This window comes from Acomys russatus, chromosome 5 (assembly GCF_903995435.1).
Source record: "Acomys russatus chromosome 5, mAcoRus1.1, whole genome shotgun sequence".
Lineage (NCBI taxonomy): Eukaryota > Metazoa > Chordata > Mammalia > Rodentia > Muridae > Acomys > Acomys russatus.
In genome coordinates this window covers 56,266,540-56,292,867 of record NC_067141.1, presented here as the reverse complement: position 1 = coordinate 56,292,867, position 26,328 = coordinate 56,266,540, and the positions used below count along the sequence as shown (strand labels likewise).

Genomic DNA, 26,328 nt, shown 5'->3' with positions numbered 1-26,328 from the left:
TACCTTCTAGCCCTTTGTAACATTGAGTACAAGGGTAATGGAGTCATATTTTGCTTAAAGTCCATCTACTGTACTACACACTGTACAGTCCATGAGGGCAGTGAACGTCCTTCTGAGTAGTGATTGTATATTCAGAATATGACAGGCAATGGACAGTTGAATATTTATCAATGAGGGGTCTGTTGATTGAATGATGATTGAGAGGTAGACCAAATGGGAAATCCCTCTCTTCTGACCTCCACCATGTCTGTCTGTCCACTACACACTCTTTTCTCAGCTTCTCTTTTCTGCTTAGTTACACTGGATAAGAAAAAAATTCTATTCTGCTACTTAGAATATCAGAAAGTATTCTTAGACAGTTAATAGTTTATTAAACTTGGACTTAACTGTAGGCCTGAGCTGGTCTGTATCCTTTAGTCTACAACAGGGGAGACTAAATGCTTGGAGTTCCTTAAGGTGCCGGTCAAGTCAGGCAGAGCTGCTCCCTCTGGCACACTGCTCATCTCAGGCCTAGTATTGTATTTCTCCCTCTCGTGCAGTGCTGGGGATGGAGGTTCTCCCACTGGGCTACATCCCTTAGGGCTCAAAGACTCTTCAAACTCACTTTGTCCATGAAACCTTACAGGCTCAAACCTAAATTTAAACATCATGGTCCCACCAGGTGCACACTTTCAATCCCAGCACTTGGTTGAGGCAGGGGTGGCAGAGGCAGGCAGATCTCTGAGTTCAAGGCCAGCCAAATTCCAGAACAGCCAGAGCTACACAGAAAGACTCTGTCTCAAAAGACCAAAACAACAACAACAACAAAAACAATCAACCAACCAACCAAAAAACCCTACAGGTCCCTTACTAAATTTTGTATTTGTTTAACACGGTGGTTCTCGACCTTTCTTTTTGTTTTGTTTTGGTTTGGTTTGGTTTTTCAAGACAGGGTCTCTTTGTGTAGTCTTGGCTGTCCTGGAATTGCTTTGTAGACCAGGCTGGCCTCGAACTTACAGAGATCTACCTGCCTCTGCCTCCCAAGTGCTGGGGTTAAAGGCGTGTGCCACCACATCCGGCTGGTTCTTAACCTTTTTAATGCTTTAATACAGTTCCTCATGTTGTGGTGACACCAACCACAAAATTATTTTCATTGCTACTTCATAACTGTAATTTTGGTACTGTTATGAGTTGTAGTGTAAATATTTTTAGAGATAGAGATTTGCCAAAACGGTCACAGCCCATTGATTGAGAATAACTGTCAGGTGCCTATGATCCCAGGGAGCCTCATACAGGAAAGTTATGCGTTCAAGACCAGCCTGGGCTATGTAGTAAGTTTGAGGCCCACTTGAGTTGTATAATGAGACACTTCTTCAAAAAATAAAAAGAAAGCCACGTGGTGGTGGTACTCACCATCAATTCCAACATTTGGGAGGCAAAGACAGGCAAATCTCTGCGTTTGAGGCCAGCCTAGTTTACACAGTAGGTTCTAGGCCAGCCAGACTACACAGAAAAAAAACCCTGTCCTCGAAAATAAATAAATGATAGATAGATAGGTAGATAGATAGATAGATAGATAGATAGATGGATGAAAAGCTATAACAAAAGACTTTTACTTGTTTCAGTATTTTAAATAACTTTTAAAGAACATTTACTCCGGGCCTGGTGAGATAGCTCAGTGGTTAAAACACTGGCTGCTCTTCCAGAGGACCCAGGTTCAATTCCTATCACCCACATAGCAGCTCAGAACTATCTGTGACTCCAGTTCCAGGGAATCTGACACCCTCACACAGACACATGCAGGCAAAACACCAAAAACAAAACAACAACAAAACAAAACAGAAAACCCATCATCTGCTCCATGGAACAAGGAACACGTGGAATTGCTGGGATCGCTCCAGTGTGTCTCTGAATGTACCAGAGCATTTACAAAATAAGTCTGAAGGTTTCCTATGCTTTTTACAGTTACTTTGACTTTTATGTCCTTTGTAGACAAGCTCTTATTGCATGTTCCAGGCTGGCCTTGAACTCTGATCCTTAGAGTATCGTAGGGGATCAGTTATGCCTACCCATGTTCCTGCTTAAAAGTACTAGCTTGAGAATTGACTTTTCCTCCTTTGTGCTGTGGCCTTAAACAAGGCCAGAGGGTTCTCTGGTAATAAGACCACCAGCCTAAGTGTCCATTGTGTTCCAGAGATAAAGAAAAGAGCAGATGAATAGGTGGGTTGGGCTCTTACTGAGTGATACAGATGTTATCTGTATGACTGATGAACTTGGCTCATTTACACTGTGCCTAACCATATGTCCACAGCTAATTATTGTCTCCCTCCCCTCCCCCACCTTTAACAGACCTATGCAGTCCTTTAGTATAAGGGAAATGTTTAGTTGAAGATAGCACTAAAAACATTTAACCCAGGCATCAGTCTACTAACACTGTTAGAGGTTAGCCCAGGCTCAGGTGGGGATTTAAAGTTCCTCTTTCATTTTCCATTTAATGGACTGGAGAGTTTTGTTTCGTTTTGCTTTTGTTTTGTTTTGTTTTTCTATTTTGCTTAGAAAGAAGTGCTTTTCCAGTCAGTACCTTTTCTCTGATAATGAAAAGATTTTGAACCTTAACTGGAATAGAAATTAGTATTAAAGTTTGCTTGTATTCTTTTTAATGGTATTTTTATGAAAAAAAAAAACTGAAATAGTCTAAAATAGTTAAGTATAACAAGAGCAAAAGATGGCCTCTGTGCTCATCATCTGTTTTAGTGGTATTTTTAGAAGTGATGCCAAATGATGCATACAGGCTATGAAATTCCTGAAATCTAGTCTTCTGTGTAGCTCACATCTGGGTCACTTAGACGTGAAGGGTTCCTTTAGTGGGAAAGGAAACCACTGAAAATGGGCACTCTTTTTACATGGGCATTTTCCTACTCTTCTGTCTGCTTTATATGATAAGTATAAAACAATATAAAGTATATAAACGTCAGCTGAATCATACTCAGTCTTAACAGAAATCTATGATTGGACTGATAGGCGCAATCTGTTTATCAGAATTTAAGCCCACTCTGGCAATTGGTTAGCACGACTTGGTCATGTCGTCTTCTGGAACATCTAAGCTCAATTTGTAAGACTTGTTGTCAGTGGACACTGGATGGGCGCTGTCATTTCAGCTCACAAAACCTTTTTTTATTTTTTTATTTTTTTATTAGTGAAAAGGAATAGATTAGAATCAGCCAATAGAAGGTCTTCACTCTCTGCTAACAGACCTTTTGTGGTGTGCCGATGTTATCGTGGTGTATGTGTGTTTGCATGTGTGTATGTATGCACATGTGCATGGAGGCACCCAGTTGACACCAGGTCATATTCCTCAGTCATTCTTCACCCGATTTATTGTGTCAATGTCTCTTAGTGAACCTGGAGCGCACCAGTCGCAGCTAGTCTAGCTAGCCAGCTTGTTCCAAGGATGCCTTGTCTCTGCCTCCCAAGTGCTGGAATGACAGGCAGTTGTTATGCCTGCCCAGCTTGTGTGGCTTTGTGAGATCCCAGATCCAGGCCTCACACTTGTCCAACAAGTTTTTTATCCGCTGAACCATCTCCCAGCTCTTATACTATATATCTTACAAGAACCACGGTCTCCTCTGCCCCTATGAGAGAGAGAGAGAGTTTTTGAAAACCAGAAAGCAGTGCCAATGCCAATATTTAGTACCGCTGCTAACACACTGATTTCTCTGACTCTGCATGGGTGGTATTTGGAGTTGTTCATTAAAGGCTATAACTAGAATTTGGGGAGTTAAAAGGAACCACATATTTGTTGAATTTTAAGTTTTTAAGCAGAGGGGGACTCTGGGAAGGCAGGTCTGTTCTACCCAGGCATGTCACTGTGATTAGTGTGTCCCATGAAACATGAGTCTCTAGGGATTTGTTTAAAATCTATCTTATGTTTAAAAATCTGCCTATGCATCAAAAACATTTGAAAATGCTTGCTCAAATTAGTTAGATATATAGTCTATTTAGGACGTATTAGAAATTTTTACATGCTAACCTTCATTGTAGAGATCCAAGAAAGAGACAAGTTTCCCACAAGTAATGTCCTCATTGTAAATTGCTATTTTAAATTAGCATATATAACGATTTCTTTGTGATATTTTCATACATGTCCACAATTTTTTATCATAGGACCCTCCTAAGACACATTATGCAGGGAGAATGTTCTAGGAAAAACACTGTGCTTTCAGTGTCCCTCAGTTCTCCATGTTCAAATTACATGAAAGAAGCACACAATTTAGTATACAGCTACAGGGGGTTTGCATGAGGCACGTCTGTGGTGATGCTGACAGGGCACTGAAGGTGTAGTTGATAGCCCTTTAGTTTTATGGCTTATGTGATATTAGTGGTCAAACGCAGGGCCCCTTGCATGCCAGTCAGGAGTTTCACCACCGAGCTAGATCCCCAGCCCCCTAACTTACCTCTTTTCTTTGGCTACTTGAGATTTTCTAGTGATTTTTTTTTTTGAACATCAAAAATGGCACTACATTATTTTTAATTAATTTATTCCTTGATGATTTCATACATGTATGTAATAGGAGCTGTCCTACATGTGTGCTGGGCTCCAGCTTGGGTCCTCTGGAAGCGCAATGCTGAGCCGTGTCCCTAGCCCACATGTGTATAATGTATCTTGGTTATTTAGCCCATTGTTACTCTTTCATCCCCTCTCACTTCCTCTTTCAACCCAACAGGTCCCTCTGTCTGTCTTCTTTTTGAGCCGTGCAGGCTAACCTCACACTTTATTGTTAGCCAAGGTTGACCTTGAACTTCTAATTCTTCCTGCCTCTAGCTCCTTAGTGTTTGGATTACAGGCCTTTGCCGCCATAGTCGCTTTGTGTGCTGGGCATCAAACCCCGAACTCTGCATGCTGTTCATGTACTCTACCAACTGAGCTGTAGCCTCAACTCCTAAAATGTCTTAATAAACTTTAAAATATCATTGATAAATAATATTTCCTTTACTATTTTAGCTTAATATTGAGGGCTAGAGAGACTGAGTTTCAATTAACCAAGTTGGGGCTTTTTTAAAAAAGTACTTTTCCCTTTAATCCCAGCACTCGGGAGGCAGGCAGATTGATGTGAGTTTGAAGCCAGCCTGGCCTAAAAACTGACTCCAGGACAGTTAAGGCTACACAGAGAAACCCTGTCTATGGGCGGGGTGGGGGGTGGGAAACAAAAAACTAAACAAAATAAAAAGCCAAAACACTTTAGTTTAAAGAGCATTGTAATAGCCAAGCAATGACATATAATGTGTTCTTTTGTGCTCTTTAAAATAACCCCTTTTTCATTTAATGAGATGCTATCTATTGCCCCTTTCTTTGCAAGTACTTTAAGTAAGGCATTGTATCTTTAGCTCCTTGGAGATTAAGACGATCCATTAGCCATAATAAGTGAAGTGTTGATATTACAGTTTGTCCCTGGCCAGTCACAGCTGGAATATATAAATGACTCAATAGCTACAAGTGTGAGGGCTTAGGTGATTTCTGCCTGGGTCTGAGGCCTGGGCTCCTGTAACCCAGCCTGTTTCTCACTGCTATGATTTACCCCTTCTGTTCTGGTGTAAAAGCTTCCTGGCTATAGTTATACCTTTGTCTACTTGGGCCCCTTGGGGAGGAATCAGCACCCCAAACCAAGGAACTAGTCTAACCGAGGCTACTTTTGAAACCCGAGGCTTGAATCCTTTAATTAGAAAGTCTTTTTTTTTTTTTTTTTTTTTAATTTATTTAATTTCATTTTATGTGCATTGGTATGTGGGCAATGGAACTGAAATTACAGACAGTTGTGAGCTGCCATATGGGTTCTGGGAATTGAACCCAGGTCCTTTGGAAGAGCAGACAGTGCCCTTAACCACTGAGCCGTCTCTCCAGCTCTAGAAAGTCTTTTTTTAAAGGACCATATTTGTGTGATGCAGTGAAATTTGAGAGTGGCGTGGGAGCTCTCTGGCTTCTCCTCGTCTGTCTTTCCGGGTCTCGGGGCTTGTGGTCATTGTTGTGTGAACACCCCATTTCAGTGTGATACACATGCTCTTCTTGCTGTGCACAGCAATGCAGGCCTCATGATTCCAGCTCCTCAGGAGCCCAAGGCAGAAGAGTGAGGGGACCGAGAGCAGCACAGTGAGATGCAGGATCAAAGCATCCCTTCTTTCTGGCCCATGCTTGAGCGGAGCTGTGCCTTCTGGGACCACTAGTGAGAAAGGACTACCCTAGCTATTTACTCTAGCACAGCCCTCAGTGTCCCCAAACTTATTGTAAGTGGCGTCAGCCAGCACGCAGTCTCTTGGTGAGTGCTTACTTATTCTCACAAGGCAGAAGTTCTTATTCTTGCTGGTATAAACCCAGTAGGGTAAAGGAAGCAGTCCCAAGTGACTCAGAGTCTGTGCCTGGGTGCCTTGAGGGAGTGACACTGTGACAGTCCTTTAACTCCTTGTTTTCCACATGGTGCAGCTTTTGTTCGCAGTCCTTGGCTGAGGGTTGATTTGCGCTTACATCTCAATCCCATCCCCACGAGCAGCATGGAGAAGCCAAGCTGGAGGGCTCGGCCATGTGCCATGTGGGTCTCTGCTGAAACACACTCACCACTAAGCCTGATGGCCCGAGTCTCGTTCCTAGGACCCATGTGGTGGAGGGGACAGCTACCACAGATTGTTCTCTGACCTCTACGAGCATATGTGGCTCACACTCACACAAAAGAATTTTTTAATGTAATATTTTAAAAGGGGTTATCTTACGGCTAGAGATCTCACAGATACCCACACTCAATAAAACTTAGTGAAGGCATTGGCAAAGGTCTGTGCTGTGTAATCACAGTTCCAACTACGGAGATGACATCAGGATCGTCTTAAACCTTTCACCTCCTGGTACCTTGGAATGTGAAAATGGTAAAGATTATCCTTATAAAGCAAAAGAAAATAAAATCCAACCCATTCCCCCTATAGATTTTTTCCTATCTTCCCCAGGGCATCTCTAAAATTAATAATTGTGAATTTGCTATATCTGGAAGATTGTGGGTGGTTTTTATTGCTAGCAAAAATCTATTTGCACATCGCTCCTTTCATTTCCTAGGCATCTGCCATCTGCTTTTTAAGCTGCGGGATTTCAGCTCACAGACAGTTGAAACTAAGCATTATATTTTGCTATTCCTGGCCAGCCTACTGGTGGGGTACCTGCATTAGCACTGGGTGGACAAGGTAACTCGTGGGAGTAGTAATGAGGTTGCTATGGTTTTTAGGTCTGGATATCGTCTCTGCTTCAAGCCAAGAAAATTCTGAGTGCATCCTGTTAGAGGCGTTGGGCCCTCCCATGAAATGGTTTTTGCAAGAAGATGTATTGCTCTAGGTGATAGGACATGTCCTACTCAGTGATCCAGGGGCCTTTCATGGAATACCCTAGTCGCATTCAGGCCAACCTGGAACAGGGACCATCAGACCTAACTCTTAACGTTTGAACACTTCTCGACACTGCCCTTCCCCAGCCCTCACATAGTGTATTTAAAGAATCTGATGCATTCCGACTTGTGCCCACCAGTCTCTACTTTGGAAATTCCATTTGTGGCTTTGATGAAGATGACTCTTCAAAGGCTTGGCAGAAACAGGAGTGACGCAAACTGTGACCTGCACCATTCTAAATGGATCCTGCCAAAGCACTGAGGCCCAGGCCATACTGTTTAAACGACCACTGTCAGAATTGGTTCACTGAGATGATAAGTTTGTTCAGATTTTCTCAGACCTCAGGAACTTCTTTCATTTTACATTAAATTACAGGTGTGAGGAGTATATATCTATGTGGGGATATGCACATGAGTGCATGCCCATCAGGGCCAGAAGAGGAAGGCAGATCCCCTGGATGTGACGTTACAGATGGTTGAGAGCGATCTTATGTGGGTTAAGGGGGCCTCTGAATAGTTTACTATGGCCTTTCACACCGTGATCTCCATATCATTGCTCTCCTCCCCTCCGCTCCCCATCTCTGTGGTGTATGCCCATATTGGTGCGGGGCAGAGGTCTTCTTCAGGTGTTCCTCTATTGTTCTCAACCATATTTTACTGTTTTGTTTTGTTTTTTGAGACAGAGTCCCTCACTGAACCTAGAGCTCACCGCTTCTGCTAGCCTGGTTGACCAGAGAGCCCCACCCCTACCCACCCACATCTGTGTGCCGCCAGCACTGGGCTTACAGATTCACAGTCATGTCTGTGTTTATGTGAGCATCCAAACTTAAATCCCCATGCTTGTGTAGGAAGCATTTTGCCAACTGAGCTATCCCCTCGTCCAGGCCCACTTTCTTCCTCCTCCTCCTTCTTTTTTCAGATTTATTTATTTTATGTGCATCTGTGTTTTGCCTTTATGTATGTCTGTGTGAGGGTGTTGGATCCCCTGAAACTGGAGTTACAGTCAGTCATGAGCTGCCATGTGGGAACTGACCAGCCAGAGCTCTTGACTACTGAGCCATTCCCTCTCCATTCCCTCACTTCCGCCTGAAGATCTTCTGCAAATCTCATAGTTAGGTCTCTCCTTTTTGTTGGTTTCCTCCTATTTGCCGTTCTGCCCAACATGACTGTGACCAGAGATGAGCCTTGCGTTCATTTCTGTTTAGCTGACATCGCTTCAGGCAGCCTCTTTTTCCAGCTTGTCGGCTTGCACTCCGCCATCTGCAGTTGGCTGTTAATTGCCTTCCACCCAGCCACCTGGGAGCATTCCTTACTTGCCCCAGGATGGCTAGATATCTGATTGGCCTATCTGAGTGGTCGCTCTCATCAAGGGCGTACAGTCTGGCTGCCCTTAGTACAGCTTCAAAACAGAAGCCACACTGCAGCTGCCCTTGGCCGGAGCCTCGTCTCGTCAGGACAGACCTCCTGATCGGGGAGAGACTCCTGCACCTGCTCATGCTCCCATCCTGCCTTTTCTCTGCCTTTAAGAGTTACTTAATTTTTCTACTAGACTTGGGAGGTCAGTATTTTGATTGTCAGAGACAGAGCGTCGAGATCATTTTGCTGATGTCTGACTTTTTATTTTGTCTGTATAATTCTTAATTAGCTACCTGCAGTCTCCCTCCTACCCAAGGTTCTGCATCAGTTCCCCGTATCTATAGGATGACATCACTGCACCACAGGCACTTTCAGTGTCCTTGGGCCTGGTCACCCCGTGCGGTTGTGGGTCTGTTTCTGTATGTCATTCTCACATCCCGTGTCTTTGAGTCTCCTGGAAATAATGGGCCAACTTCTTTTTTGTGGTTGGCTCTGCCTAGGACTTCAGTATTTGGGCTTTTGTGGATAGACCTTATGTCATCAGTATCATGGCTGAATTAATACCCTAAGACTGAGTGATTTAGGTGGCTGACAGAGAGACCAGCTTCTTTTCTGTTGTATTTCTTTAACGAGAAAAGTAGAATTAATTTGGATAGTTACCAGAAAGTAGTACAGATGGTGTTAGGAATATGGCAGAAACTACAGAGTTTAGGAATGCCTTTAGGGAACTTTTGTTTTAAGTTATTAATTCAATTTAATTTATCTATCGATCTATTTTATTTTATGGCTTTTCAAGACAGGGTTTCTCTGTGTAGCTGTGGCTATCCTAGAACTCACTCTGTAGGCCAGGCTAGCCTCAAACTCAGAGATCTGCCTGTCTCTGCCTCATGAGTGGCAGAGTGTGTGTGTGTGTGTGTGTGTGTGTGTGTGTGTGTGTGTGTGTGTGTGTGTAGATCAGAGGTTGATGTGGGTGTGTCAATTACTCTCCACTTTATTTTTTGAGACAAAGTGTATCATTAAACCTCTGCCTCACTAATTGGCCAGACTAACAGGCAGCAAGCTCTGATGAGCCTCCTGCCCTGCCTTCCATGTTGAAATGACTGATGTCTGGCTTTTATGTGGGTGCTGTGACTATGCTCAGGCCTCATGCTTGTGGCTTCTACCTCAGAAACTATTTTAGAGAAACATTATTTTAGGGAAGAACTGTGTCCTACCCTCCATTGTTTAGTGATGTTGGCTGGTAGTTGGCAACGCATTCTTTAGCTTATAAATACTAGTCACATGGGCAAATCCACTTGGTACAAAATAATCACCCTCCTGTAGTGGCATGGGACAACAAAGATCAGTGTCCTTCATGGAAGGTGTCTCCTTGGTGTATCTCTAGCAAGCCTCTGGCCCTCAGACGCCTTACATACTGAAGTCAGCTCCACTCCCCCATCTGGAGGAAGCCGAGTGAGGTCTTCAGCAAAGGCCTCCCAGACTGCGGTACTGTGCAAAAGCCGGTGCTCTGTTTAAACTCGTCTGACTGGCATTAATTATGTGAAAATAAAAATGACAAGAATTCACGAACTTAAAAGGAAAGTGTTAGAAGTGATAGCAGTATAAAGGGGTGACAGAAAAGTAAAGTGGGGTGTGCTGTATTACCTGACTCTACCAGGGCTTCATGCTGCCTGTTTATGAGGGAACAGAAGGCGTGCATGCATGTGTTGTTGAAACAGGGACTCCTGTAGGATTACCTTAAACTCCTGATCTTCTGCCTCTCTCTCCTGAACTCTGAAATCACAGGCATGTGTGATCATACCTGGCACAGCACAATATTTACTTGTTGGTTTTTCATGACAGGGTTTCTGCTGGGCACGGTGGCACACACTTTTAATCCCAGCACTCGGGAGGCAGAGGCAGGCTGATCTCTATGAGTTCGAAGCCAGCCTGGTCTACAAAGTGAATCCAGGACAACCAGAAGTACACAAAGAAACCCTGTCTCAACAAAGTTTCTCTGTGTAGCCTTGGCTGTCCTGGAACTCAGTAGGCCTGAAACTCAGAGATCTTCCTGCTTCTGCCTCCCACGTGCTGGGATTAAAGGTGTGCGTTTACTTTTGGAAAAAAAAAATCAAAAGTCAAGATATCTTAGCATCACAGAAAGGAAATGCCTGTCCTCTGGAAATGCAGCTCAGGGGGAAACTCCTACAGCTGGTAGTAAGACTTCAGCTTGGCCAGCCTGAGGTCTTCCACAGTTCTGACTGGATTCTGCAAACGCCTCACAAAGTCTGCTGCTACCAAGCTCAGCTGGAAGCCAGTTTAAACAGCTAGAAGAGTCACTCTGGTCACATTGCCTTTTCAGGTATGCTACGGGCAGATGACCTACTTTCTGTATCAGAGGATATTGTCCAAACAGTGAAATGGCAGCTTCTAGAGTGGAAAAGCTATTGCCCATTCTAGACCATGGAGGATGACTCCAGAACATATAAAGAACTCTTCAACTCAGCAACAGAAAGATGACCCACTTGAAACCAACAGATTGGAATGGGCCTTTCTCTAGAGAGGACATATACATAGCCAGGCTTGGGGTAGTGGCGCATGCCTTCCTTCACAGCCCCGAGAACTCTGAGATAGCTGGATCATGAGTCCAAAGCCTATCTTTAAAAAAAAAAAAAAAAAAAAAAAAGGACAAAGATGGATGAAAAGAAACTAAATATCCTTGGTTATTAAGTAAATACCAATCATAATCTTAGCCATGGTGAGGCCATATCCTCCCCACCAGGATGGTTGTAACCTACAAATGGAAAGCATTGGCACGTAAGCACAGGTTGGTGCCCTGCTCCTCTGTGGGTTGGAATGTAACATGGTCTATAGCTGCTGTGGAAAAGAACTTGGGAGTTCCTCAGAAACAAGAACACTGAACGTGGAGAGGTGGCTCAACATTTCAGGGCACTGCTCCATAGTCTTGAGGACCAGAGTTCCAATCCCAGCACCTGCGTAATATACTTCCCCACAAATGCCTGTAACTCCAACTCCAAGGAAGGCTGAGACAGGAGGATTCCTGAGACTTGCTGGCTCACAGCTTTACCAAAAGGCCTATATATATATATATACCTGCACACGCATGTGCACATACGCAGACATTATAAAAACACACAAATCTTTTTAAAGTTAAAATCAAATACTGTCTGCCCACCTAAGTTCTCATAAATGGACATGCATGTACATTCCAAGCCGTGCCAATCACAGCAGACTAGCGGTGGAAACAACCTAGTGTCGTCATCAACAGATGAGCGATCAAAATGTGGAGTCAGATGCAATGGGCAATGGAAAACTGTTTAGCCATAAAGCGATATGTGTTCCCTCACGGGACAGTGGGGCTGATATGGTGCTGGGAACGGGGTCTAGAGTCTTATGCATGCAGCGTGGGTGAACCTCAAAACACCATAAAACCAGACGGAACGGATCTCGTAGTCTGTAGCTCATTTCTGTGGGGTACCCTGGCTAGGTACACATGTGGGGAAGGAATACAGAGTGGTTCCCAGGGGTGAAGAAGTAGGCCATTGGGGGGCACAGGACTCCAGCCGAGGGGTCAGAAGCACTCCGCTGTAACTTTAAATATGTCTGCACACAATGTCAACGCATTTCAAATTAATTTGTCCAGACATAGTGGCTCACACCTTTAATCCCAGCATTCTGAGGCTGTGAGTTCGAGGCCAGCCTGGTCTATAAAGCAAGTCTAGGACAGCCAAAGGCTACACAGAGAAACCTTGTCTCAAAAAACAAACAACAAACAAAAGACATGGTCTCAACAAACCAAAACTGCCTTAGTTTCTGTCCTATTGTTGTGAGGAGACACCACGACCAAAGCAACTCTTCTAAAGAAAGCATTTAGTTGGGGGCTGGCTTGCAGTGTAGAGGGCCAGTCTGTGACCATCATGGCAGGAAGCAGGCACTGGAGCAGTAGCCAAGTGCATTACACCCTTATCTGTAGGCAGCAGGCAAAGAGAGACACTGGGCCTGTCTGGGCTTTTAAAACCTCAAAGCCCACTGCAGTGACAAGCCTCTTCACAAAGACACACTTCCCAGTCCTTCCGAAACAGTTCAGTAAGTAAAGTGTTTGGTATGCAAGCACGGGGACCTTAGTGTGCATCCTAGCACACATATAATCCTGTCATCCTTGACCTGGGGTGGAGTGCACTGCAGTAGAATTTGCTAGAGAAGGGAGCCCATGGAACTACAGACTGGCTAGGACTAGAGCCGTTGCGGAGGCAATTGGACTCAGCCCTGTGGACAGGACAGAACCTTTTGACCAAGAAGACCTTTGTGATGGACCACTGAAATGGGGCATATATGTGGGAGGACTAAAGCAGCGAAAACAGGATGCAGTGGCAGCGTAGAGGACAGTGGTGCACATCCAATCACAGAGTTTGATGGCCTGCCCCCGGGAAGCCGTAGGAACTGCAGCTGCGCCTATGGTGTGTGAGGCTGTGCCCCAGATGATTGACCTCACGGAATCCTTACAGGGTGTGCAGATGAGGGGAGCATGTTTCTGTTACAGAATTTTGTTTTGTTTTGTTTTTTGAGACAGGATTTCTCTGTGTAGCCTTGTCTGTCCTGGACTGCTTTATAGACCAGGCTGGCCTCGAACTCTGCCTCCCTGAGTGCTGGGATCACAGGCACGTGCTACCACTCTGGCTCAGAACAGGTTTCTGATATGGCCTGGACTTGAGCCCAGGCAGGCTTGACTCCAGAGCTATGGTAGCTAATGACACAGAGATGAATATAAGGGAATTTTGTTGTTTGGCTTTGGTTTTTTCGAGACAAGGTTTCTCTGTGTAGCCTTGGCTGTCCTGGACTTGCCTTGTAGGCCATGGTGGCCTCAAACTCACAGCGATTCACCTGCCTCTGCCTCCCGAGTGCTAGGATTAAAGGCGTGCACCACCACACCCGGCCTGGGATTTTTTTTTTTTAATCCCATTTGTTCAGTCATGAAGACATTTCCCCTCGGGTAACTAAAGGCTTGAGCCTTCTCATGAGAGCCCTGCAAGTGGGAATGTCTGGCCACTAGATAGGCCTGTAGACGGGAGCTCACAGCAAGAGATGAGGCTGCAGGGAAGGTGACAGCAGTGACAGCCAGCCACTGGGTGTCCCACCCACCTGTTTCCCACCTTCCACCCCTTTGATGAGCCCTCTCCCCTGATTCATGCCCTCCTAGAGGCTTCTGGACTCAGACAGTTGACCTATCTTGCAAGACCACAATCCAGCCGCAGGATTACCCTTCCCTTGTGTCTCCGACCCAGGTATGGGAGGGACTTGATTGGACTTCGTGCTTACTCCTGATGTACACGATGTCACAATTCAGTCTTTCTTCTAGACTGTGGGAAAGAGGTGCAGGCAAGCTTTCATGCCGTGTAGCTTGGCTTCATTTGGTCCATTAAATGCTCCCTAAAGGGCTGTGATAAAACATGTTACAGCTGCCCTGAAGGCAGCGAGAGTAAGGCGATCAAGCACATCCAACGAGCAAGGAGTCTCAGTGTGTCCCCTTATCCCCAGTCCCCCTGCACCATGGGGTCCAGGATAGCACTGGGACAGTCTCAAAAGCTTTGTCATCACAACAGAAGCCCAAACCTCCCCATAGGCTTGCCTCTAGCAGAATGTCACATACACACACACCTTTTCAGGCTGGTAGCCTCTGTCTGAAGCTTTCCTCTCCCTGGAGTGTTGTTTGTCCTCGAGACTCTGTCCACTCTCAGGAGTCAACTCATGCGACCTCTCTGCCCTGCCCAACAAACTCAGATGCAGCCGCACGGGCCCCTCTGTGCCTTTACAAGTCAGGTAGCCAGTAGAGCGCACAGAGAGGTTAAGAGCCGGTGGGGCACCACCCAGCCTCTGATGAGCAGACTTGAGGCTGCAGAAGGCCTGCTGACCCGTCTCCTGTCTCTCCTCTCCGGGTACAGGTGGAAGTGAAACCCTATGTGCTGGATGACCAGATGTGTGATGAGTGCCAGGGCACACGCTGCGGTGGGAAGTTTGCCCCCTTCTTCTGTGCCAACGTCACCTGTCTGCAGTACTACTGTGAATACTGCTGGGCCAGCATCCACTCCCGAGCTGGCCGCGAGTTCCACAAACCGCTGGTGAAGGAGGGAGGCGACCGCCCTCGGCACGTCCCGTTCCGCTGGAGCTGAGCCCCCCGGCAACCCAGCTACAAGTACTGGCGTAGATCACAAGGAGGAAGAGAGGGCACTGCCTCAGGGCTCACGGTGTTCTGGAAATCTGTGCATTCGTTCTCGATTTTTAAAGAAGAAATGGGTCTTTTTATTATTATTATTATTATCATTTACAGTCATATTACTGAACTCAGCGTCCAGTATAATGCAGAGTCGCAGAGTGTGTAACGGTACCCATTTGCACTTTGACTTACACCTTGTCTGCTTGGTACCTTGGTTTCTTACACCTGATCTGTCACCTCCACAGTACGTAGACTGCCATTCTCATCAGCAGCTGTCAGGTTGATGTCTGTGACTCTGTGTTTGATGTTGTGTTGTTGTCGCTCTGACTGGTCTTGAACTGGAGCACGCGCTTATCTTCAGAGACTTAGAGAGTCGCCCCTAGGACAAGACTTACCAAAGGCCACGCGTGTAGGTGGAGGCCGATGTAGCAAACACTTTACAATCAGCAAGCAGTGGTGGGGTCGTAGAGTCAGGATGGCCCTTAATGAAAATAAGCCTGTAGTTGCTATGTACTTTGACGTGTACGGATACCTCACAAGCTGGATCTTTAGTTTTCCTTCATGTTTGATTTTTGTTTTGCTGAGGATTCGGGTTAGATATTTTAGTGTTATGTAAATTTATGCTGCAATAGCTTTTGCTGCTATTAAAATGGTATTGTTGATACCATAATACTCTATTCAGGCTAAGGTATCAATTAAAAACAAGAACCCAACAACACACTTTGGTGGTTTAGGGATAGAGCCAGCTGCCAGAGGAAGATCATAAGAAGAGAGAGAGAGAGAGAGAGAGAGAGAGAGAGAGAGAGAGAGAGAGAGAGAGAGAGAGAGAGAGAGGGAGGGAGCGCCAGAGCCAACGGAGGCTGCCGGTCCTGACTGCATGTTTACTTAATGCGGTTGCTGCATGCAATATGTTTTATATCCAATGTCTAGTATAAAGCCCTCCCACAATGCACAAATTAAGAATCTATATAAGCTATAAAATACTCATTTTTTAAAAGATTTCTTTTTCATTCAAAGAATTGGTAGTCTGTGGGAGGAAGGCATGCCTCAACGGGTGGAATGCTTATGGACAGGAAGCGCCCATAGCAAGACAACCATTATTACAACCAGTAGAAAACCTAGGTGTAGGATACTCTTCCAGCAAACCTGTGGGTGGTAGATGAAGTGCTTGCGGTGCTCTGTTATATACTGTGCAATTTACTTTATATAGTAAAGTGATTATGTCTAACTGTGATCAAACGTAACTGTTTAAAGCCTCTGTGTCAGACATTAATGAACTTGAGCATTCATAACTGCTATATTATTAAGTAACACATGAGCTCTGAGTTATGACCTCCTAGTGCTTGCACCACTTTACATAGCTTCAGACCTTGTCCAGAAAGCCAAAGAGCTCATCTTAGCCTAAAAAAACACTAAGAACATATAGCGTATCTAGAAATATGTCGTCAGATTGACACTGAGGCACATCTTTAAGAAAGCCGCGTAAGGGTGATGCTAAAGGTCTGTACCAAGCGAGGTGGCCTGGGCAGATGTGGCCTTTTGTGTGAGACATTAACTACTAGTTCCCTGGATTTACCCTGAAAAGCTTGAATAGAATGAAGCCCTGCCCAAGCGACCTGGGCGTCCCTTTGGCATTCACTCCTGGGCCGCAGAGAGCAGTAGAAACACGCACGGCGACTGCAAGACTCTGTGAGGCTTTTTAAAACCTTCTTCCTTTGTTCTGAATTCTGGGGACAATCTGACTGGATGTGACACTGCAGAGTAGATTTAAGTCACTGTGTTTTTGTGCTGTGATGTCCTTGTACCGTCTTGAAGTTAGTGTTGCTTGTTTTCTGTTGTAGTTTGTTCTGTTTTTCTCTCTCCAGTGTTTAGTTGTGAATACTGGCTCTCCAGCTGCAGTTTGTTTTCAAAAAGGGAGAAACAAAATAGTTTTTTACTGAATTAAAAGATGCCTATTAGACCCTTCCCCTTTGGGGTTTTCTCTGGGCCTTTTGGTAATAATTGCTTTTCTGCAGCCCAGATGTGGTTTGGTTTTATTTGGTTTTGTTCTGTTTTTTCTATGTTTGTGTTTTATTTTTCATCTGTATGGGAAATTTTGTTACGCACTACTACTTTTTATATTCTAGAACGTTTTCAAAAGTTGGCTGATGATTTTCGTTTGTTTGTTTTTAAGGAAAAAGGCATGCTTTCTGATTGACATGATCTTTTGCAATACCTCAATTTTGAAATATAGGAAAGAAAATGATATTTTCTAAGTAAGTTTATTCAGAAAATATATATTAATTTAATTCTGCAAGAAAATGATTTAACAGATGGGTAACTTTATTTTTTTCATGCTTATTTGTGTTTTTTGAAAATGAAGAAGTCAGAGCTTTATAACTATAATATTAAAGATCATATCTAACCTACAGAAATCTACCTAATTATGTGAGAGATGCAATGTTTGGAAGAAGCACCCCTCTTTCATATACTAATGTGACCCTGAGCCCTAGAGAAGCTGGGGACGCGCAGCGCAGCTTAACACTAACGTGATGGCCGCAGGGCCGCAGAGACCAGGCTGTGAGAGAGGCTCCACCTGGTGCTGAGAGCTGAGACCAGGTGATAGAAACTACTTTCCCTTAATTTGTATATTTATAACCAAGTGTTGATTGTGCGACTGACCAGGATTGTGAAAGAGTTCTTCTGTTTGTATTTTTTTAAAGAGAACTTTTTTAGTTTATTAAATTATAACATGTTCCCTTTTGTTTTGTAAATAAACGTGCCGCCCCCCCCCCCCAAGTTCTTAATGTTATATTAAAAGAGAGGGTCCTTCAAAAAATTATTTTTTAAAACACAGAGGTATTCTGCCCTGCAACTTGACTGGGAAGCCCCTGGGTAGCACAGGTCCTGCCGTGGCCTTTCCTTGGTGGGGCACTTGAACTAGTGGACTCTTTGAAGGCTGTAACTAACCTCGACTCTTTGTTGTTACGTGCAATACTGTTTGTACTGTTTGTATAAAAAATAGAAAAAAGAAAAGAAAAAAGGCATAAATCTTTATTGCAGATTTATTTTCCTTGCAGACTTTAGACATTGTGACTCACAGAACTCATTTTCTACTGTCAGATATGTACCTTTTCCTCATGCTGGTATTTTTTCAATAGTAATGTAGCCTTTGTACTGAGACAAATTTTCATTGTTATTTTTAGAAAGATTTTTTGCTAAGAAAAATTAAACATATTTACATATTTTTCATTTTATTTCGTATTTTCTTTAAGGAGTGCTTTCTCAATCATTACTGCAGTCGTTTCTGGGAGGGACTTTCATATCTGGTCAACGTCATAATATTATTTTGTATTTTTACTTGGAATAAATTAATTTTATGATGCTAATTCTTTAAAAGTTTATTTTTTTCATTTTCAGTTATTTTTGAAGCTAAAACCTTTGTAATATTGTTACTAAAGTGTCTAGTTTTTTGAAATGCAAAGCTTTATGTATTAACTTGCTGGTGTGGTTTACAATAGTGACAAGGATGGAAACGGCTGGTTCTGTAAAGCGACTGGGACTGTAATGGACAATGGGTAATAAAATGACAAGAGTGAGCAGAACGTGTGAGATCTTGACAAGCCTTTTCCTTTATTACAGTGTTTAGTGTGAGGCTAGGGATGTCACAGCACAGGTCTCTAAGGATATCACAGTGGGTTTATACAACACCAGATGCCGCCAAACCTGTGGCCCGATAATGAAGTCACCCTTCCTGAAATAGCATTGGGTGTGAAGCCAAGCTCGGTCAGCAGTGTCCAGTGCTTTCCCTAAAACTTATGTCAAGCGTGTGTGTGTGTGTGTGTGTGTGTGTGTGTGTGTGTGTGTGTGTGTGTGTGTGTGTTCACCACCAACTGCTGTCCATGTGTGAGCTGGTGCCTTTCCCTCCCAAATCTTTTACTCACATGCACAGTGGTGACGTGCGTGAGAAGATGCCATCTTGTATGTTGCGTGACTTGAATGTCTCACCTGAGTTGTCCCCTGGGAGGGCTGGCGGCAGGCCCTGGGGGAAGCACACTATATGTCACCACTGTTTCCATGTTGGACGCATCTTTCTCACTCATCTGTTCTCTGTTATGGTGCCCCTTGTTTGCCTTTTCTTGGGGTGACATTGGACCACTCTGTGCATGGTCTGCCTTCCTGCTGCTGCTTCTCCGGTCCCCCACAGTTTACCCCCCCCCCCCCCCCGACCCCCCACCCCCGTCCATCCACCCCCTGACCACAATTCCCCCCCATCCCCCCCAACCCCTGGAGTGCACTGGGAAAGCAGCTGTTCAAAGGCACCTGCCCTTCCTGCAGAGACATCTCAACCAGGCAGAGCTGGTGTTGTGTAAACAGAACATCCAGGGACTCTCTAGATAGACTGCGTTGCTGCTAGTGTTGGTGGCCTCTTCTAGTTCTGCCAAGGCGGAGAGGGGGCTGTCAGTGACTGTGATAGCGTGTGTCCAGAGTCGGCTCTTGGGTTCGCTCTATGTATTCAGTTTTGTAAATAATATATAGATTAGATCAAGTTGTGATGTAAAATTTTAACTCAAATTGGGTCCTATTGGTTGGAATTTTACATTAACTACAAATAAATGATTAGGAACAGAAGAAATTGGGAAAATTATTGTTTAGTGGTATAGATTATGCGTAGATCTCTGCCTATATCTTGTGTTTTATTGCTTGTTAGTGAGGCATGGGCTAATGCAGCGTTCTGCATTTATGCAATTAGCAAATAACTGCTAGTTTTCATTTTATCTATTATATTAGCAACAAAGTGGCATTTAACTGGGTAAAGCTCCTACCTAAATATTTGAGTATTGTGACATCTCAGCTTGCAAGGTTTGAATGAAAGGTTAGTCACAGACTAGTGAAAAAAAAACAGTGTCTTTTTGTTAAAACTGGCTTATTTGTACGGGCCACTCCTCTCTCACTGGTTTGTATGCTGTGTCCACTAACCTTTCCTTTTTCTTTTATAACCAAACTTGTCAAACCCCGCTGCCATAGTGTTCCATCCCACCAGAGTATTTTATAATTGATGCTGTTGACTTTATACCCCAAAATGGGTCAAGACGTGGATCACAGGTCCAGGAATGTTGGTTTTGTATGATTACAGGAGTTCTTTGGGACCCAGAGAGCTTGGGTGCTAGCACAGGCGATGCCGCTCCTGGACATAGGGCTGTTGAGGTGTAAAGTATTGCGTATTTGTATTTTTGCTGTGGAAGCAACGGACATGACTTTTAGAGTGTTCACAGCTCAGATCTCTGTATTTGTTTTTTGACTAAAATCTAATTTTAACTGTACTGTATCTTTTCTTACCTGTTCTCTTGGATTGTTTTTGCTGGTAACCCTTCCTCGGCTTCTGCCCTGGGGCTTGGACTAATACTGCTTGTACGGATTCGCTACTGTGACTGAACGTGGAGCTCACGCAGCTATCGCTTAACTGCTTACACTTTGTAGTTTGGACTTTTTTTCTGTAATAACAACTTATTAAATCTAGTTGTACGAAGCACTGACACGTGTCGTCTTTTGCTAAGGGATATCTCCATGTATTTTGCTTTGAATCAGGGGAAATTCTGACTTGCTCCGTTAGTTTAAAAAACAAGTCTTCAAACAGCTTACATATTCCATCAAAGTTCACTCTTTCTTAGACACACTTTCAAATGCCCAAGTAAATTTGAAACAGGAAAGTATTTGTGGGCTCAGGTGATACACATGGGGTGGGGGTGGGGGGCTTGGGACTTTTTTTCTTTTTTGTGATGTTAATGGCCTTCTGGGCCTCAGGCAAGCTAAATTTGGGCTCTGCCCTGAGCTCTCTCCCCCGTCCCTGCCCCCAATGCCTTGGGTTATAATTGCCAGTACCTTGCCATATGTGGCCAAATTCCAGAATTGTAGTGAAAAGGTGAGTACTGTCGTCATCTTATTTTCCACAATGACAGCAGAGTCTCACAATGGATTTTTTCAGAAAATGGGCCTTTGTAAAAATTCGCGTGGATTCTGGCCGTGCTGCACGCTTTCTCTGGGTGTCAACAAGTCCTTAAAAAAGATGAGGAACCTGGCACTAGGCGGTTCGGTCTGGGTGGGTCTGGGCACAGGCGGTTCGGGACAAAGGCACAAGCACGCACGTACGAGCCCAGCCAGAGTGACAAAGCGCTCTGGGCTTCTCTGGTTCCCCCATCCCCACGTCGTCCGTGGAGCGACTCTCGGGATGGGGAGTGGAGGGAAGGGGGCGGGAGGAGAGCGCACAGAAAGGTGGGAGGGGTGGGAAGGGCGTCTCGGGAGGTGGGGCCGCGGTGTCTGGTTGCCACCCCCATGAGACCCGCCCCCTCTTCAGCACTTATGCCTCCCACCACTGCCTTCACCCGTCGTGGCGTCGCTGACGTAGATTCCCGGACCCAGCCAGGCAGGTAAGAGCGCTGAGTGCGCACCCGGCCTACAGGGACCCTCCTCCCGCCCTCCAGCACTCCCCAAGTGACCGTGGCCCGCGCCGCTTGCAGCCATGGAACCCGAAGCACCACTCCAAAGCGGGCCCCTTTGACGTCTGCTTTATGAACAGCCACACATTAAGGAACAAATTGAGCCCTCTCTAAAGGGCGCCTATCTGCCTTGGACCCCACACTAGTCCCTTCCGAAAATGGCTCTGATGTCCTGCCCCGCGACTTGAAGCAGGAGGAGGTAGGTGGAAGTGTCTTTGAGACAGAAATTCCTGGACTTAGTCCTGTGTGTGGCTTGAATCCGTATTTCCGACGTGCAGGCAGGAGGTTGCTGCCCTAAGCAGGCCCCGATTGGTGGGTTTGGGGGTGGGGGCTAGTATGCCTGCTTTCCAGAAGCATCTAACACCAGCAAACACCCCGCACAGGTGTAGCTCGCCACCCCTCGACAGATGTTTCCAATAATGCTCGCCCTTGTTTTGGAGTAGTTGATCTGAGCAGATTGTTGAGCGTGGGAACCAGGTGGGTTGCTGGGAGTTAGATTTTGTGTGTGGCCTTTTCTGTTAGTTGGTGATTGCAGAGCTATAACCCCAAAAGATAGAAGACGACAAATGTTAACCCACTGTGGGAGCTGTGACTTGTTGCAGCTGCCTGCGTAACTAGACAGGAGATGGACAGGAAAGCGCCCGTGCAGGCAAATCAGTGTGCTACTTGATGCACAGGTTGGGGCGCATAGCCCTGAAAAAGCCAATTTGGGCAGCTGTTGAATCAATTGTCTTCAACTTAAAAGAGCGTGCATAGCAAGTCTGGGTGTTCAAGTTGGGACTGACTCGACCTTCACATGCTTGAACGCATTCTCTACCGCTACGCCACATCTTCGTTGTAACGGGTAGCTTTGTAAGAAACTGCCCAATTGTCTTCAAAACTGAGTGTCTCTTACTGCACGCACACGCCCTATGCAGTCTGCTTGCTAGATCCTTTGCAGTGTTTCTCATGCTCTGTGTATTAGATAGGTACCATTCTAAAAGGCGCTTAGTAGTTTTTGTTCAAATTTGAAATGTTCTGCCACATGATGAACATATTTTGACATACTCATTTGCCTTTTGTGTGTTCCTGTGCGTTATTTCTTTTTAGGACAGGGTCTTAACCCTGACTGGCCTGGTACTGGCCATGTAGCTCAGGCTGGCTTTGAACATGCAGCAACTCCAGCCCCAGCCTCCAAAGTGTTGGGATGACAGGTATGTGCAGCACACGCCACTCCTGATGGCAGCTGTGTGGTACCCAAGTCTACAGTGGACACAGCTGGATACTCTCTCTCCTTGAATCAGTTCTGCCACTGCCCTCCTAGAGACAGTATCAGCTCCCACAGGTTGAGAGCCCAGCCCCCAAGGCTGCCTCCATCTCCCCAACTTTAGGTGCCAATGGCTAGTCTCAGTTTCTGACTGACCAGCTTTAATCTGGGGTTCACACTTTTTCTGGGAAGCATGTTTACTGGTCAATAAAGGATACTGCAAAGGGAGTTGTGTAGGCTGATCTTGCCTGTTGAACATACCTGGGAAGAGAAAAACCTCATTTGAAGTACAGCTTCCATCAGACTGGCCTGTGGGTCTGTCTGTCGGGCCTTTTCTTGGTGCTGAGTTGAAGTAGGGGAGCCTAGCCCACTGTGGGCGGTAACATCCCTATGCTAGTAAGCCTGGGCTTTAAAACTAGGTGAATGTGAGTCTGCTAATGAGGGAGGGAGGGAGGTAAGTAGCTGTGTGTGTGTGTGTGTGTGTGTGTGTGTGTGTGTCTAGTTAAATATGAGCCTGAGAGCAAGCTAGTTGGGTGGGAGTGGGTGTATCTATCTTCTGTAGTTTCTACCTCAAGCTCTTGATTTGATAATGCAAAAGCTAAGGCTGGTGCAGAGAAAGGGATGGGCGGGGTAGCTATATAGACAAGGGGGTGAACGGATGTCCATCTCTCGTGACACATCTAAGAAGTCTTTGTTCAAACCCAGGGTCATTTTTTTTTTTTTTTCTTTCTCTCTGTCTCCTTTGGAGTCAGTCTCATGTAGGCCAGGTTGTTGTCTGACTAGGCAGCCAAGGGTGACCTTGAAATTCTGACCTCCCCCCCTCCGCCCAGCTTCTATCTACTGAGTGCTGGGATTACTGGTGTTTGTCACCAGGCAGGGAATAAAGGCCAGGGTCCTGCATGCTATGCACGCTTTTGCCAACTGAGCCAAGTCCCCAGCCCCATGCTGTCTTCTAAATTTTATTATTTTAGTTTGAATATATGTTCACAATTGAGCTAAATTTTGCACAGCATTATACACACACACGCCCATACACGTGTAGTAATTATGTATCTATAGATCTTTAAAGCACGTGGACCCAACTTTTGGAGACTATTATTTTCCCCACTAAAGAAAAACCAAGCAACAAAGCGTAGTGTCTTTGCAGCAGCCTCTGGCTCCACGCCACTGGTCTGTTTTTATGCTAGTTGTCCACTCCTGATTGCTGAGCATCGTGACCTGGGCACGCAGCTGTCTAGCAGTCCTTTTCCTGCTTCTAATTATTTTGGTCTGTCTGTCTGTAACACTTGTCCTCCAGGATATAAAAAGCCCTTCAAGTCTCTCTTTACTGGTAGGTCTCAATTCTAGAGTCAGCTCTTCAAAAACTCTTACTGAGATTTTTGAGTGGAACTGATTTGACTCTATGTATGATTGGAATCCTAAGGACACTGAGGTTTCTGAACAATCTGCTGTCTGGCACTGGAGATTAAACTCAGGGTCTTGAGCATGCTGCAAAACTGAGTATATCCCCAGCCAGTGTTAGGTGTCTAACCCGTCAATGTGGTACTCTCCATCTATCAAGGTCAGTTTTTGTTGTCCTGTAAGGCTCAACATGCATTTTTGACATGCTTTGTAGAATGTGTGCCTATTTTATGAATTCTGGTGCTGTTACGTGGCACTGTTCAGAGACATGTCCCATTAAACTTCTAAGCTGCCTAATCCTACTGCTTTTGTAGACTCTGGGGGGTCTACATAGAATATGAGTTTGTTTACAAGTATAAGGGTTTTTTGTTTGTTTGTTCGTTCTTTTTTTTTTTTTTCAAGACAGGGTTTCTTTGTGTAGCCTTGGCTGTCCTGGGCTCACTTTGTCGAACTCAGTGATCCACCTGCCTCTGCCTCCCAAGTGCTGGGATTAAGGGCATGTACCACCACGCCTGGGAGTATAAGGTCCTTTGTTTTTTTTCTGAAGACAGCCCCAAACTTTCTGCAGAGCCAAAAGTTGGCCTTAAACTCTTTAATTCTGCCTCTATTTCCTAAGCGTGGGGACTACAGGCACTTGTGACCATTCCGGACAGGTTTTCAAAATAAGATTATTTACCTGTGTGTGTTCTTGTGTACATGTCTGTGTGCCATGCACTTACTTTGTTGATGTTTGAGGGGACCAGAAGGCGGCGCTGAATCCCCTGGGACTGGAGTTAGAGACAGCTGCAAGCCACCATATGGATGGGGTGATTGTGAAGTCCTCTGAAGAGCAGCCAATGCTCTTCAGAGCCACTGGCCCTATCGCTCGCCATTTTTTTTTTTGGTCTTTTAGATTGTTCTAGAGTGATGGCTAAAAACTTAAATATATTGATTTGATAAAGAAGTGGCCATGTGTAACTGCAATTTCTTAAAATTTTTGAGAGATTGCATTTCGCCTCAGCATTTCTAAGTTTGGGTCAGTTTCCCACATGAGCATCCAAAAATGTATTCTGGAGTTGTTGGGCATATTCAGATCGCTATGCCAAATAAAATATTCAAATATTTACATGATCCTCCAGTTTTTCTTCTGGTCTGTTGATGTGAACCCCGTTGCCACCTTGAATTTATTTTTGTGGTTTTGTCCAGGCTTGATTGAAGTGTTTATCAATCACCCTTAACTTATCATTAACTGAGTCATTTACTTTTAAGGTATCTTCCCTTTTTTGCAAATAATAGTTTTTACTGGAAGGGTTTTTCTGCCTTAATGAAACCATGCCAATTGTTGGGATTTTTTCCCCCCACCTTTCTATGCTTCTTCCATTGGTATGGTACGTGGCATCAAAGAAGCCATGAATATGCATATGACTGTTGCCTTAACTTTAAATCAGAAGCACGCATACCCGATTCCTCACATACCCTACAGGCATGTTCTAGCTTTGCCTAGCTGGGCACTTACTGTTGAGATCCATAAATGACTTTCTGGTCATTAGCTTTTCCCTAATCAGTGGTGCCGCATCGTAGCATCTCTGCAAGTGATCTTGCAGCACCTTCCCTTAAAATACCATCTTCCAAACTGAATTTCAGTCTTGCCTACTCAAAATCTCTCCTTTGGGATGTCTTTGATCAGACATCTGAAAATTAATACAAACAAACAGTTGTTTCCTGTAACTAACATTTGCTACTTTCTGGGTTCTTCTTTTGTCCACCCTTCTTCCCTTTCAACTGCCCTCTCACTAGATGTGAGAGAAAAGAGGGACAGAGAAGAGATCCCCTCAATAAAACCGAGAGCTGGAAAGGGGGCATCATTACCATTACACCTTATCATTAGTGACATCGAGCTCCTCAGGCAGGTTTCCTCTTCTTGTTTGTTTGCACATGACTACTTATACTGAACAACAGCAACCAACAACCCCCGATTTCTGTATTTTCTGGAAAGTCTCCAAACATCAGAAACTATCTAAAGCTGGCAAAAAATTACACCTCTGCTAGAGCACGAGGCAAATCATGGTCAGCTGCTACAAAGCAGCCTCTTATCCTCACACCTGAGATTAAAACTAAAATATATTCTTATATTTCTGTTTTTTAAACCAAAATTCCAAAATTCTCACGGTTTTCCTATCTTCCTCCCTCCCTGAATCTTTTTTGTCTTTTCTGTTTCTTGGCTGCTGTTTACCCAGCATCGTAAGAACATAAAACACCTGGTTT

The 26,328-nt window shown here is 44.7% G+C and overlaps 1 protein-coding gene across 7 annotated transcripts in view; it reads left to right on the top strand.

Annotated features, from left to right (window-relative positions):
- The window catches only part of Cpeb3 (cytoplasmic polyadenylation element binding protein 3), a 195,357-nt gene extending 179,618 nt beyond the window's left edge, over positions 1 to 15,739 (top strand). For all 7 annotated transcript variants that reach the window (XM_051146392.1, XM_051146393.1, XM_051146391.1 and 4 more), the window contains one exon: positions 14,690 to 15,739. In XM_051146392.1, the coding sequence (XP_051002349.1) occupies positions 14,690 to 14,917 (228 nt within the window). In that variant the 3' untranslated portion in view covers positions 14,918 to 15,739. The remainder of the gene's footprint in view (positions 1 to 14,689) is intronic.
- Positions 15,740 to 26,328: the final 10,589 nt, after the last annotated feature.